Source organism: Miniopterus schreibersii (assembly GCF_964146895.1).
Source record: "Miniopterus schreibersii genome assembly, chromosome: 20".
Taxonomy (NCBI): domain Eukaryota; kingdom Metazoa; phylum Chordata; class Mammalia; order Chiroptera; family Miniopteridae; genus Miniopterus; species Miniopterus schreibersii.
The window spans coordinates 12,631,456-12,645,510 of NC_138122.1; the positions used below are offsets into that span (position 1 = coordinate 12,631,456).

Genomic DNA, 14,055 nt, shown 5'->3' on the forward strand with positions numbered 1-14,055 from the left:
GCCTACTGTCCCTGTGTGGTTCCATCTGTGGGTGGGCAGTGATGGCCAAGCCTCTGTGAAAGTCAAGCCCTTCTGAGTGTACTGGCAGGGGTACAGGGAAGCCAAGCAGCAGGCAGGCTGGCCGGCAACCTTCTGAGAGACTGACATCAGGCCAAGGAACATCTGTGCTCCATCCAGGCCTTGCCTGTGGCCTGTGGCCAGGATCCTGTAGGGTCACCTGGAAGTAAACACTTAGTGGCAGAGTCGGGAGCTGCGCCATGCTGCTGGTTGAGCCTGGGCTACAATGCTCCTGGGCTCTTATTTGTCCCTCAACCTGTGATTAGGCCCACCTCTCTACTTCCTGGTTTTTCTGTGAAATGGTCTGAGATGAAGTGCTTTGTGGGGCATTTAGTTTCTAGTCCTCTGAGGCTCTGAGCATGAGGCCTTTCCTCACTCCACCCAGGCTGGGAGCCCTAGGGCAAGAATGGGTGGAGCTGCCTGACCAGGACCCTAGGGGTGCCTCACCCCACAGCCCTGAACCTCAGAGGAAGGTGTCCCTCTTGCTGAATCCCAGGTTCCAGGCACAGGTGGAAGGTGGGAGCCCAACAGGGCATGGAGGATGACACAGAGCCTTGAGCTAGAGGATCCCCAGGGCTCTTCCCACCCCCCTCAGATTAGGAGCTGGGAACCACAACCCATGAGCCAAGTGGACGAGACTGAGAGCAGGATAGGATGAATCAGTACCCCTGACTGTGGAGGCAGAAGGTACCTTCCTGTCCAGGTGACTCCATGGGCAAGTCATGAAAGGGTTTAGCTCAGGCTGGGCAATAACTTGCCAGCAGAAGCCTCTTAGTGGGAAGGTCCCCTCCCTGAAACTGCTTTTTGGGGAGAGTACCCTACCGGTAACCTCATATAATACCCAGATACCAAAAATCTGGGGTAGATGTGAGGGCCAAGTGGGCTTGGAGAGCAAGGGAACACAGGATTTTGAAGGGTTGGGCCATGTGCTCTTGATGTTCACAGGAGGCTCGCCAATCTTTGCCATGATGGAGGAGAAAGGAGCCAAGCAGCAAAGCTTGCCTGCCCACAGGGACCAAGGGCTGTCCCCCACACATACACACACCAAGGTGTGCAGGAACCCTAGAGGAGCACCAGGGCTGGGGCCTCAAACCTCAGGCCACCAGGTCAGCCTCAAGCTTTGCTATGGGGATGAAAGCAGGTGATGGGCAGTACTGACCCACAGCACAGGCTACTGAGGCTAGAGGGGCACACAGCCCTCTGGAACCTGCTCTCCAGGCCACAGTGTCTGTGACCAAAGAGAGGGCAGAACCCTGGCTCCTCATCTGTTCACTGTGTGACCTTGGGCAAATCACCTACCTTCAATCTCCTAATCTGTGACATGGAGTGACACAGGAACCCACCCAGTAGGCTATGAGAATGAAATGATGTCCCTGTAACGTGCTTAGAACAATGCTTAATACAGTAAGCCCACACGTGGTAGCTTTGTCTTTGAGTTGCAAGAGGTAGTTTGTAGTCTCTCTCGGGTTCCAGGTAGTTCCTAGAGTGGGCAAAGTCCAGCAACTGGGTCCTGAGGGGACTTAATGCCCCTGAACCCTGACCTCCAAGGATGGCATCCACTCACTGCTCACCGCACCCGAGTCCTGTCCATGTCCCCCTTCACTGGGAGCAAGGGACTGAGGTTACCCTTTGCTAAGAGCAGGGCACGGGGACCTGTCCTCAGGAGTGGCCGGAACCCTGCCATAGCTCCAGGGTCCCCTACTATGCCTCACAGCACAATGTGGGCAGAAAGTACATAGCCCAGCCAGAAAATTTGAGCTGGGTCTGAGACCTCTGGGGTTGTGAGCATGGAGTTGCCACCTGCCCTGTTGGAACCTCCCTGTTCAGACATTGCCTGAAGAAGTAGGCAGCCTCAGTTCTTGCAACTGAGACATGAGGGAAGGGAGGCAGGCAGGGAGGGGTATTCTGCGTACAGGGAAGAGCTTGTGGTGTCTCTGGGCTGGGGAAGTGAGCAGGAGAGCAGCTAGAGAGGAAGGCAGGGTCCTGGAGAAAACCCAGCTGCATTTAGCCAAGACCCCAAAGGCTGCAGAGAAGAGGCCAATGGCAGGGACCACTAGGGCTAGAACCATTGCCTGTCCTTGCAACAATGGAGGCAAAGGAGCAGAGAGATGAGGGCAGACCTTCAAGTAATCAGGAAGCAGAACAGACTAGACTTCCAGCCTGGTCATAGGCCAGTGTCAGGGAGGAGACGGCTGTGTCTGCCTGTCAGGAGAAATGTGAGCTGAGGAGTGTGGAAACCCCAGGTCACCATAATCCTCCCACAACCAGAGCCTCTACCCAACTGGAAGCCACAGCCAGCCTCCACTCGGTCTCAGGCAGCCTTTACCATTGGGCAGAGCCTCCAGCCTGGACTCACAGAATGTGCTCAGGAAGGACAATGGCCTCGGAGACAGGACAAAGGAGTAGAGGGTGGGATGGTGACCACTTCTGGGGCAGGGTTTGGCCAACCTCCAGCCCTCTCCTCACTACTATGTGGCTAGCCTCTCTAGGCAAAGGCCTTGAGGCAGCTGCCCTCCAGCCCCCCGCCCCAACTTCCTTGAACCCTTCCTTCACTGGGTGACACTACTGTACAAGTGTCCCCTGGGTTTTTCCATGTCCTTGTGTAGGTGATGAATGGCAATCAGAGCTTAGTACGTACACACACACACAAAGTCACTCCTGACAAATGGTCTGTGGTATTTTAGCCAACAAAAAGAATTTTTCAGGTTGTACCTTCAGCCTTAACAGCAAACACAATCTTAGCTGAGGATGCCAGAGTATTTTCCTCTGGACTTTCTACTTCCTATGTGTTTTCAGATTCCCTGGGCGGAGGGGGTACGGCGGTGTAAGGGGCACAAAATTGGGGGACCTAAGGAGCTTCTGCCTCAAGACCTCGGAACAGCCCAGCCGGGCGTGGCTCAGCAGTTGAGTGTGGACCTAGGATCCAGGTGATCAGGATTTGATTCCCAGTCAAGGCACGTGCCCGGGTTGTGGGCTGGATCCACAGTCGGGGGTGTGTGGGGGGCAGCCGATCAGTGACTCTCATGGTTGATGTTTCTGTCTCTCTCTCTCCCTCTCCTTTCCTCTCTCTGAAATCAATAAAGATATATTTAAAAAAAAGACCTCGGAACAGGGACTAGGCACACCAGGACAAGGGCAGAGATGCAGGCACAGTGGGAAACTGGCTGCAAAGAACCATGGGAGGACCGCAGAGAACAATCAAGATCCACAGCCTAGGCTAACAGTGTGGGTGATTTATAGAAAATACCGTGGTCCCTGGAGTGGCCATGTAGCTCCCCTCCCCCACCTGGCAAATATCCCTGAAAGCAACCTCCTCTCTGTTCAAATTGGGCCAAGCCCTGACCTCTGACCCTCCCTGTTGTCACCTTTGTCTCCTTGCCTAGTCGGCCACACCTGCCTCTCATTTAATCCTCCATTGGCCTGGGCCTGACCTGGAAGGCCCCACTTGGCCACAGGGGTGTCATCTCCTGAAGTGACCTCAAGCGATAAACCATGCCGCCCCCTCTGCCCCCAAGCACTGCTCAGATGCCTGCAGTGGCTGCTGCGCAACCCCGGGCTGGAAAGCACGGCCTCAGGAAGCTACTGCGGCCTTGGGCAGTTTCTGCACGCTGACCGGGTTGCCGCCCCTGAAGCTCTGACCAGCCTGCTAGTTGGCCCCTGGCGGCCCGCACCTCCGAGCCCCTCCACCCCGCTGCCTGTCACCTGGCAAGGCACCCTGCTCCGGTGCCTAGGAGGCTCCCCGAGGGTTGTGATGAGGGGAAGGTAAATCAACTGCCCGCGATCGTGACCCGGGGGCTTAGCGTGCGGGCTGGATCAGGTCACGGGAGAGGGGCTGTGCCTCTCAGGACTGAGGGGAGGGTCGCCACCCCCCGGCCAGCTGCTGAAGGCCGCAGACCATCAGAGCCTCTCTCAGCCCCCGGTTTCACAGGTACGGAGACCGGGGTCCGTGGGCGTGGGAGATACCCAGGAGGCTTCCCCGGGTCCATTTCCGAAGAAGGATTTCCGGGGCCTTCCCCCAGGCGTGTTGCGCTCGGGGAGGAGCCGGGGAAGCCAAAGCACTCACCCGGAAGTCGGCGCGGCGAGCACTGATGACGTCACGGGCGCGCGCTCGGCCCTCGGGCAGCGCGGCTGGGTTGCTGGGTCTCCTCTACGCTCACTGCCTCCAGCCCCTTGGTCCTCATGTTTCACCGCCAGCGCCCCCACCTCACCTGCAATCCCCCAACGCCCCGCTCCCCGAGTCCTGCCCCGATGACCAGCTGCCCACGCTGGGCGCTGCCAAGGGCCCCTCCTGATGCGCCAGCCCGAGCGGACACCCCGCCCCAGCACCGCCCCCACCTGGAGATGCCTGTGTCCCAAGGCCGGCCCGCCCTCTCCCCCAGACCGCTGCGCACCACCGTTCCTTCTCCCTCAACACTTTTTCTCACCATCGACCCTGTAATTAATGTCCTTCAGGTCCTGCCGGACATATGTGCAGGTGTGGGGGGCTTGTTCCCTTCTCCTGTGTCCTCAGACCTAAGCTCTCAGAGAGCAGTGCCTGGTCTGTGGCTCACCCGTGTCCCTCCACAGAGCCTGGGCTAGGGAGTCGCTGGCCACTGCCACTGCTAAGTACATGAAGGGAGGACTTCCCACTGTCTTTTCCTTCCCTGCAGCTTTTGCTCTCGTGTTCCCAGTCTCAGCCATGGGAAAGGAGATAGGCCCAGGGGCCAAGAGGGCGCCATCAGCCTCTCTCCACTGCAGACCCCTCCCCATTCTGCCTGACTGGCCAGCTCCAGTCCAGCCACCTGTTGCCATTCCATGGGCTCATGTAAGGCGCAGTGGCCTTGCCACATCCCCATGGAGGAGGAGGCCGGGGAAGCCCTATGGTTCAGGGTCACCCCTCTGAGTCCCCCACTGTGGGAGTCTGTCATTTGCCACCCAAGAGGAGGAGTGGGGGCTGGGTGGGTGTCCCCTACAGGAGGCAGCAGTGGACACAGGCTGCACAGCTGGACCGTGGTACCTCCTGGATAACCTTTCCTCCTCTCAGCCAGCCCCATTTCTCAGATGGAAAAGTTAGGCACAGACAAAGGACCCATCTGGGAGCTATGGAGGCCCAGGCTTGCGCAGCCCCACCCTGCCCCACCTAGTGAGAGGTGGCTGGAGATAAGTGAGGGTGGAGGGCAGCAGATGGCATCACATCAGCTCTGTCAGCTAGTGGATCAATGAACGTGACCCTTAGAGGTTCTCAACTAACATGCCCCTTAGGGAAAGATGGACAGTTTGCGAACAGTGGCTCCGTTCTGGTTCTGGTCTCTGTCATCATCCCGCACCCCCAGTCTGAGACCTGCTTCCAGGCCGTGTGGGATGGGGAGGGGTGTGTGCCTTGCTGAGGAACCCAAGCTCAGTGGGGAGGCTGACACCCAGAGTCTCAAAGGTGGAGTGGGGAGAGGGAGGCATCCTTCCTTCTGCTGGCCAGGAGAAGGGAAGAGTGACTGGGTGGAGGTGCAGAGGCATCTTTGATCTCCATGGAAGGCTGGCAGAGCTTGCAGAGGCTGGAACCAAGAGCCAGGCTCTACTTACACCTGGTGGTCTGGGTCCACACATCAGCATTGGCCTGACCAACCATGGTGTTCCTTTGGTCTTCAGTACTGGGCTTGGCCTGGTGACAGCAGGGGGGAAACTGAGAACAGCCCCAGGGCCTGGACTGCAGGGTCCCATGGTTGCTCCACTGAGGTGTCTACCTCCCATTCCCTGCTGACAATTCAGCAGCCAAAGCAGATTAACCGGGGTGCTAATCCCCACTAATGGCTTCAGAATCCCCAGCGCCGAGCAGCTAAGCCGGCCTTTCTCAGGCCTTTCTCCGTGGCCAGTGCCGGCCTCCCCAGCCGCTTCAGCCTGCGGCTGGGTGATGCTATCTCTGCCCGGCGGGCCGCTGGTCGGCGCTAATCCCCAGCGCTCTCTTTCTTCCCAGCCCCGCTCGAGATCGGGCCGATTGGCGTTTGATTAGGGCCGCTATCGAGGGCCTCTTTGTGAGATAGGTCCTAAATCCCCTAATTCCGTGATAAAGGAGGCATTAGCAGGCGTTTGCTGCAGAGAAAGGCGCCGGGATGAAAGAAAGCAATCAGGGGAATCCTGATGGCATCGCCTGCTGCAGGCTGGGGACGAAGGCAGGAAAGAGGGCCCAAGGGGGGGTAGGGGAAGAGGGAGGGAAGAGGTCTCCAAGAGCAGAGGGCATCCTTAGTGCCCCACCTCCATCCCATGTCTGCCTTCCCCAGCCCTGAGCTGCACCCAGTACCCCTTCCCCACCTCCACCTTAGCTGCCATCTCAGCTGGATGCTGAGGGACAGCCCCCCCACTCCCCTCTAGCCTCACCCCTCCACTTGCTGGGGCCTAATCCCCAAACCCACCCTGGACCTTGCTGGGCCTGCCTTTCTGTCCTGGTCTCTGAATGTCCAAAGCCAGTGGTCTCTCAGAACTCATTAGCATATCCATTCCTCCATGGCCCCTGATGCTCCCCCAGGCCTTCCAGCTACCCACCCCCACAGGCCCTGTCCCTCCCTTTTGACACTGACCCACTTTGACCAGTCTTGAAGCATCTGGGCCTGCTCTTCAATCTGGGAAACGGAAGTGATGGTAGCTAGGATTGTCAGTGAGCCTGTGCAGGAAGGAGCCTGAGACTTCGGGTGGAGGGCAGGTAGAGTAAACTGGGAGGGCCCATCTTCAGACACCACGCTGAGCCCCAGGGTGGCTAAGAGGACCCAGGCTGGCTGTAAGCTTTGCAAATTGAGGAGCTGACTTGGAGCCTGGGCAGCTAGAAAGAGGAAGGAGAGGCCCAATGGGGCAGATGGACAGAGATGGCAGAGTACAAGGACTGAGGGGCCAGGGAGATGGACAGCTGACCCTCACATCATATATGAAAATTAACTCAAAATGTATCAATGTAAGAGCTAAAACTATAAAACTGTAGTTTATAAAAAACTGTAGCCTGGCCAGGCATGGCTCAGTGGTTGAGCATCTACCTATGATCCAGGAGATCACAGTTCGATTCCAGGTGAGGGCACATGCCTGGGTTGTGGGCTTGACCTGCAGTCGGGGGGGTGCAGGAGGCAGCTGATCAATGACTCTCTCATCACTGATGATTCTATCTCTCTCCTTCTCCCTCCCTCTCTCTGAAATCAATAAAGATATATTTTGAAATAAAACAAAAACTGTAAAGCATTGGGGCAAATCTTCATGACCTTGGACTTGGTAATGTTTCTTAAGTATCACACCAAAAGCACAAACAACCAAAGGAAAAAAATTAATTTGACTTATTAAAAAATTAAAAATTTTGTGTTTTAATGGACACTATGAAGAAAGTGAAAAACAACCCATAGAATGGGAGAAAATAATTGTAGGTGTTACCCCTGATAAGGCCTCATATCTTGAATAGATAAAGAACTCTCACAATTCAATAATAAAAAGATAAACCAAATTCTTAGAAGTCCAGTGGCCCTATGCTACATGTTCCATGCTAGAGTATCCTCTCAAAGTAAAGGACAAGTAATTGTGCCCTGAACCTTTACCACTGAGAAAGAACACGCTCCAGGGAGGCTTCTCTGGGTTTTGGAGGCAGCATGTTCTGAACTTGGGAACTACCGCCCCAGCCATTTGTTGGATGAGGCAGAGGATGCCAACTCTGAGTAAAGCTCAGAGCAGGAAAGGAGTCCGCAGCAGGCCCAGGCTTTGAGACAAGCAGCCCTGTGCCTGGCCTGTGACCTGGCAGAGTCCATGGCAAATCCTACTGCAGAAAAAGATTTTGCGTGGAGTCTCAGGTAGTTTCTGGTGGGACAGCTGCAGTGCAAACTCCTAGGGTTCTGGGGCGAGGCCATGCCACACACCATTCGCAAACCAGCTCCTGGCATGTTACTGGCCCTTGGCAGGAACTGAGCATCTGACCTTGGGCTATCAAGTGACCATGTGGCCAAAATGGCTCATCAGAGCTGGGCACTGTCAGAGCCACCAAAGCTTAAGGTACCGTCACACAATGGAAGAGGCATTGCCAAGATCAGCTCCCAGCAAATCCAGAGGACACGAGCAAGCTGAATGAGCAAGTGACTGCCACTCCATGTGGCCTCTGACACCTCAGGGGGCCCTGAACAGCAGCGGTGAGGGGAAAGTCCCCAAAGGGCAGGGCTTCTAGGGAGCACCATGTCATCCACGTTGTGTGGAGGGATAAGTGCTGAGGAAAGGGAGACAGGAACTCCTCAGCTGCAGCAAACAGTTGAGTGGGTTGGCTCTGGGGCCTGGACAACCTGAACAGAATTTCAGAGACAAGGAAATTGAGGGAAGAGGCACCTAGAGAACCGGTGTGACATGGTGCTGGGTTTCCAATTCCTGGAAAACATGGGTCTGGAGCTGGGGTGGAGGTGGGGAGCCCTGTCTGTCAGTATTTCCAGGGACCCAGCGGAGTTCTGTGTTCACATCCTCATGACTTTAGGTTCTGGGCCTTGGAGGGGCTGCTTTCACCAGGAACACAGTAAGAGTGGCACAAAACAGAAACTATGACAGCGGGTTCAGTTGGGGTGTGTTTACATCAGTAAGCTGGCTTCTTTGTATTGAACTTTTCCCTCTGCAGCTCAGTTCTCTCCTCTCCACTCACTAGAAGAAGCCAGGCAGCTCCTTCAACATCCCCTCTGGGCAACTCCTTAGCTAGATCATCTAATTTATTAGGTGCATTTTCAATTTTCTGTTACCTGCTCTACTGCAGGTGTTGCTAAATTCTTGCGGCTCTGTAATAAGGGCCTCCCTCCCTCCATGTTCCAATGGCATTTCCCTCACCTTCCTCTATGACACGCTGTCTGTCAGTCTCAGCAGGTCCTTCCAGCTCCCACCCACTGTTCAGTCCCAAAGCTAGTGCCATGTGATTTAGGGCTTGTAGAGGCTCCCCTGACCCAGGAGGGAAGGCAGCGAGTTGGGGGAATGGGGCCAGGCGGTTGTGGGTTTGGTGATGAGCTGACATCGCTCCTGCCCTCGCCCCTATTTCCCCCAGGAGGCTGAGACCCGGCTGCGAAGCTCTGGGAGGCTTGAGGCCCAAGAATTTGGTGGGATCGTGGTGTTCCCCATGGTGCCCGGCCCCATTTGAGGTTGGGGCCCAGCAGTTTTGGGGCTAGGAGACTGCGCAGTTTGGGTGGGTGTCTCCAGACCCGGTGGTCATCCTCAGGAGGGCCCCGAGGAGGAGGAGGCGCGGCCCTGGCCGCCGTGGCTACAGGAGGAGGGGATCCAGCGTCGGGCCAGGAGGCGCCGCCAAACTCGGGGGGTAGGGCTGCCGGGGTCGGGGCGTCCTCGGGCCGCCACCCTGGCAGCAGGGCGAGGATGGCCAGGCCCCTCGGGCGGGGGCAGGCGCCCTCGGTGCCTTCCCAGCGCCGTCTCCATGGCCCGACGGGAGGACGCACTTGGGGGCCAGGGCTTCCTGCGGGCCCCCTCCCCGAGGCTCGGCCCACCCCACGCAACCTTGCGGGGCAGGACTTCCCGCCGCCGCGGCCGGGGATTAGCGCGCTCCCGGCCACGCGGCGGGATTAGCCCGCGTGGACCAGGCGCCCGGCGCGGGGATTAGGGCGCGCTCCCCCCGACGTATATATTCCGGCGGCGGCGGCGGCCGGGCCGAGCCGGCATGGCTGCGGCGCGGGGCGCGGCGAGCCGCAGGGGCCCCGGGCGGCCCTGCCCCTTCTCTATCGAGCACATCCTCTCCAGCTTGCCGGAGCCGAGTCCCCCGGCCCGGGCCGCCCGCCCCCCGCAGCCGGCCGGCCGCCAAAGCCCAGCGGAGCCCGGGGAGCCCGGGGCGCCCGAGGCTGTCCCCTGCGCCTGCTGCTGCTGCTGCGGTCCCCGCAGGCCCCCGGAGCCGGCCGCCGGGCTGGGTGAGTGGGCGCCGGCCGCGGGCGTGGGAGGGCCGGGGCGGCGGCGAGTCGGTGCGCAGCGCGATCCCAGCCCCGCGCCTCACCGCGCCCTCGCCCCGCAGGCGCGCGGCTGCCGTGGCCGCTGAGTCTGGGACCGTCTGCGCCCTTGGCCTTGGCCCTGCCGCCCGGAAGGTCCGGGGCGCTGCCCGGCACGGGTGGCCCGGGCCCGCAGCGGCGCACGCGGCGCCACCGCACCATCTTCAGCGAGGAGCAGCTGCAGGCGCTGGAGGCGCTTTTCGTGCAGAACCAGTACCCCGACGTGGGCACGCGCGAGCGCCTGGCCGGCCGCATCCGCCTGCGCGAGGAGCGCGTGGAGGTGGGGGGCCGGCGGGGCTGCCAGAGGGTCCCAGAGGGTCCCAGAGGGTCCGCGCCGGCTGGCTCCCTTCCTCCTTCCGAAAGGACGGCCCTGGTGCAGGGGCGGGGGCGGGAGGAGAGGCGGGAGGCCCCCCGCACCGCAGTGGGGCGAGGGGCGGGTTCCGCTGCTAGGGACGGGCGGGGACAGGCACCTGTGGGAAGATATCGCTGGAACTAGAGGGGAGGTGAGGCTGGTTTTCCTTTCCTTTGTTTTAAACTTTAGTTTCCTCTGATGGCAAATGAGGCGCGCGTTTCAGCTCCAGCATTTGGGAAGCTCAGAAGAGCGCAGAGCGGCAGGAGGGGCGCCCTGGGCGCCGCGGGTCGGAGGTGGGGGCGGGAAGGGGCGGGGAAGGGGTGGCTGGTCCGAGTGGGAAAGGGGTTCCGGTCCCACGACCAAGGGCCGGCTTCGTAGCCCTCGTCCTCCCGCACGCCCGTCGGGACCCGCACCTGTGGGAGCCCCGCGGCGGGACGCGCGTCCCGCCTGAGCAGTTCCCTCCTCCTCAGGTGTGGTTCAAGAACCGCCGGGCCAAATGGCGACACCAGAAGCGAGCGTCCGCGGCCGCGAGGCTCCTGCCCGGAGCCAAGAAGCCCCCCAAGGAGAGCTGCTGATCCCCTGCGAGCTACCCCCGGGCTTGGCGGCGTCCAGGCGGGCTCGGAGAGTCGGCAGTTCTGCCCGAAAAGGAGTTGAGGGAGAACCGCCTTTTCTCGTCGGCACAGCTTCCTGTGCCCCGGAGCTAGTGCTGGACGCCGGAGCCCGTCTTTAGGGTCATGTGTGTGTCCCTGCGTCACCTGCTGGAGAAAGGCGAGAACACCGAGTCCCAAGGTGCGCTCCCTTCCCCAATGGCCAGAGGGCTGGACGACGGAAAGCTTCTCGGGGAGGTAGGGGTGTGGGGCACAGAGCAGGTGGGCCTCCGCACCCCTCTTCCCAAGCACTAACCCCGCCTGCCCCAGGGCAGGAACCATCGTTGTCAATGGAGGACCTAGAATCCTCCTTTCTTTCCTGGACGAGCGGGCCGCCCTCCTCTCTTCTGCCTGGACCTGGCCTGCAACCCTTCCAAGGCAGGGTGGGTGGAGTCTGTGCGTCCTGGGGTTGCTGCCAGCGTGAAGGCACTGCACTGGGTTCCGTGTTCAGACCTTTTCTATGAACCTATCGCAATAACGAAAAATGAACCAGCAACTAAAAAACACCACAAAAGCAGTGAAGTCTGAAGTCTGCCCTGGCTTCACTCTCACACCCAGCCGGAACCTGCCCCTACTCGCTCCTTCCCAGGGAGTGGGGGGCCAGATTGTCTTGGGGAGCACAGCCCAGTGAGTACTCAGTCCCTGCACCAGGGTGCCCCTCAGCAAAGCAGACTGCCCCACCAATAGTGGTCTGGCACCCTGGGGGCCTGCACTGGCCTCTGGGTGCTGCTTTATGGGTGGGTGGGGGGTCCTTGGCTTCCTCCCTAGGGATGGGGATTTCCATGCTGTGGTGTCTGCCTCCCTTACTGCAGTCAATCTCTGTGACCCTGTAGGACAAGAGGAGGCTCAGTTGGGGAGACCTACCCCCAACACTGCCTTGGAAAATGTCTCTTATCCCTTCTATCATCCTGCACCTGGGGTGAAGGATAGTGTGGAAATAAGACTTCAGATCCCCAAGTAGACCCAAACAGTGGGCCCAAGGAATCTAACATTCCCCTCATCTGGCTTGAGGACCTTGTTCTGTCTCCTCACAGGTCCTGGAGGGAGTTTGGGAGGAGTATCTGGTAAGAGACACAGTTCATCCATAAAAGTCACAGAAGTCAGGGCTGCAGCTCTTGGGACTGTCCAAGGCTGGCCAGCTCAATAACACCCAGCAGGCATAGTGTTCCCAGCCAGGGCTGCCCTAAAACTGCCAGATGCCTCCAAGACAGCAGCTGTTGCCTCACCTCCCAGGATGCACACTTCTGGCTGTCACCAAGCTCTTTTCCCTGAACCCTGGCCTTATCCTTGGCTACTGCACAGTCTGCCCACAGAGTTCCCCTGCAGGGACACCCTCGTCTCTCTGGGTTCCAGGACCCGTGCTCTCCTTGGCTGAATGGTTATTTGTCCTTGTATGGGGCAGTCAGGATCAGAGTTCCCTTTTCAAGGGACCAGTGGCTACATTGCCCTATTGATTTTTCTCCTTCCCTCTAGCTGATCTTGGGCTGGCTCACCTCCACAGCTGGCCGTTAACATAGGTGTCCTTGAAGCTGAGTCCCGGCCCCCCCCCCCCTATTCTCACCCTGGTTTATCTTTTCCATTCTCAGCTGCCACATTTACATCTCCAGCTCAGGCCTCTTCCCTGAACTAGATATTTATGTCCAACTGTTCCTTTGACTACTTTACCTGGAAGCCCACAGCTCCTCTAAGTCACCTTGTCCTGGGAAATTGAGCTCTTCCCCTGTGCATGAATTAGAAGGTAGGCAATCACCCCACCCCCTCCTCTCACCTACCAGACACTGGCCAACAGCAAATTGATCTCATTTCCAAAAGCAATCCCAGAATCTACCTTCTACCAGCTTCAATTGCACCAACCTAATGAAAACCTCCATCTCTCACCTTGACCATTGCAGCCACCTTCAGTCTTGCCACCTCTATCCACTATGGTTCCTCTTTAATTCATTCTCCATAAAGTCTGCAAGTCTGAACCTGCCTCTCCCCTGCCTACAGCACTCCAAAGGCTTCCCATTGCCCCTACAGAAAAGACAAAACTCACTATGACCCACAAGGTTCCATTGCATGCAGCCTGGCCTGCCTCTCTGGCATCAACTCACACCTCACTGCTCCTTGTACTCTGCATATCCAAAGTTCTTCTCCCTCCTGCTGCTCTTTGCCCATGCTTTTCCCTCTCCACTTGATCAATGCCTGTTCATCATCTGGATCTGCAATCAAGTCCTGCCCAGGAAAACTTCCCCTGACTGCCTCTAGCTAAGATTCCTCAAGTACAAACTCTTTTCTTGCTCCGGTCAACTGCAGTTCTAAGCTTGTTCATGGGATGACCTAACCAAAGTCTGTCTTCCTCATTGGACTGTCAGCCCAATGAGGACAGGACTCCAACCATGGAGTCCCCAGTGAATAAAGGAATGACTATCTATTGTACTAAATCATTTTGGGGCCACACTTACTTGTATGACATAATTTACAACCTCCTTTTGAGAATAAGTGATCAATCCTGAAAAATGCGTAGGCAATTTTCTGGGCCACTTCAGTGAGAATTAACCCTCTTCTGGGAAGCCCACTCTGACATTTAGTGACCTGATAATTTTTAACTAGGTATTTATCTAACCATCATATTTTTCTTTTTTTTGTTAGATAACTATCAAGGAACAATTGTCTTAGGGTTCTTTTCTTGCATAAAGTTTGAATAAAAGCTATGAAACGCATATATAACAAACTTTTCTGGAGAGTGTTTTTTTGTTAATAATATAGAAGCATATGCAGTGGTTGCTTGCAAGAAATTGGAATTCCAAGGCCTTAAGTCAGTGCAGGAACTTATTATGATTAGCCTGAATGACACGCCCCTTAACCGCCCCACAACCACCACAGCGCCGCCTAGTGCCCACAGCGCAGGTACACATGAACAGCGAGGGGCGGGTAGAAGACTACAATTCCCATCAGGACTAGGGCTTGTAGTGGCGTCATTGCCGAGCGCGGGTCGGCCTTCGAAACGCGCAGTTCTCCCATTGGCCAACTGGTGGAAGCGCCTGTGCAGCCAGCACAATCCCGCCCCTCT

At 57.7% G+C, this 14,055-nt stretch overlaps 1 protein-coding gene across 1 annotated transcript; it reads left to right on the forward strand.

Moving 5' to 3' along the window:
* Positions 1-9,685: 9,685 nt before the first annotated feature.
* GSC2 (goosecoid homeobox 2) lies at positions 9,686-10,931 on the forward strand (the record flags this gene model as incomplete). Its single annotated transcript, XM_081122924.1, has 3 exons — positions 9,686-9,929; positions 10,031-10,284; positions 10,827-10,931. The coding sequence occupies 3 exons, from the start codon at positions 9,686-9,688 to the stop codon at positions 10,929-10,931; spliced, it is 603 nt and encodes a 200-aa protein (XP_080979050.1).
* Positions 10,932-14,055: the final 3,124 nt, after the last annotated feature.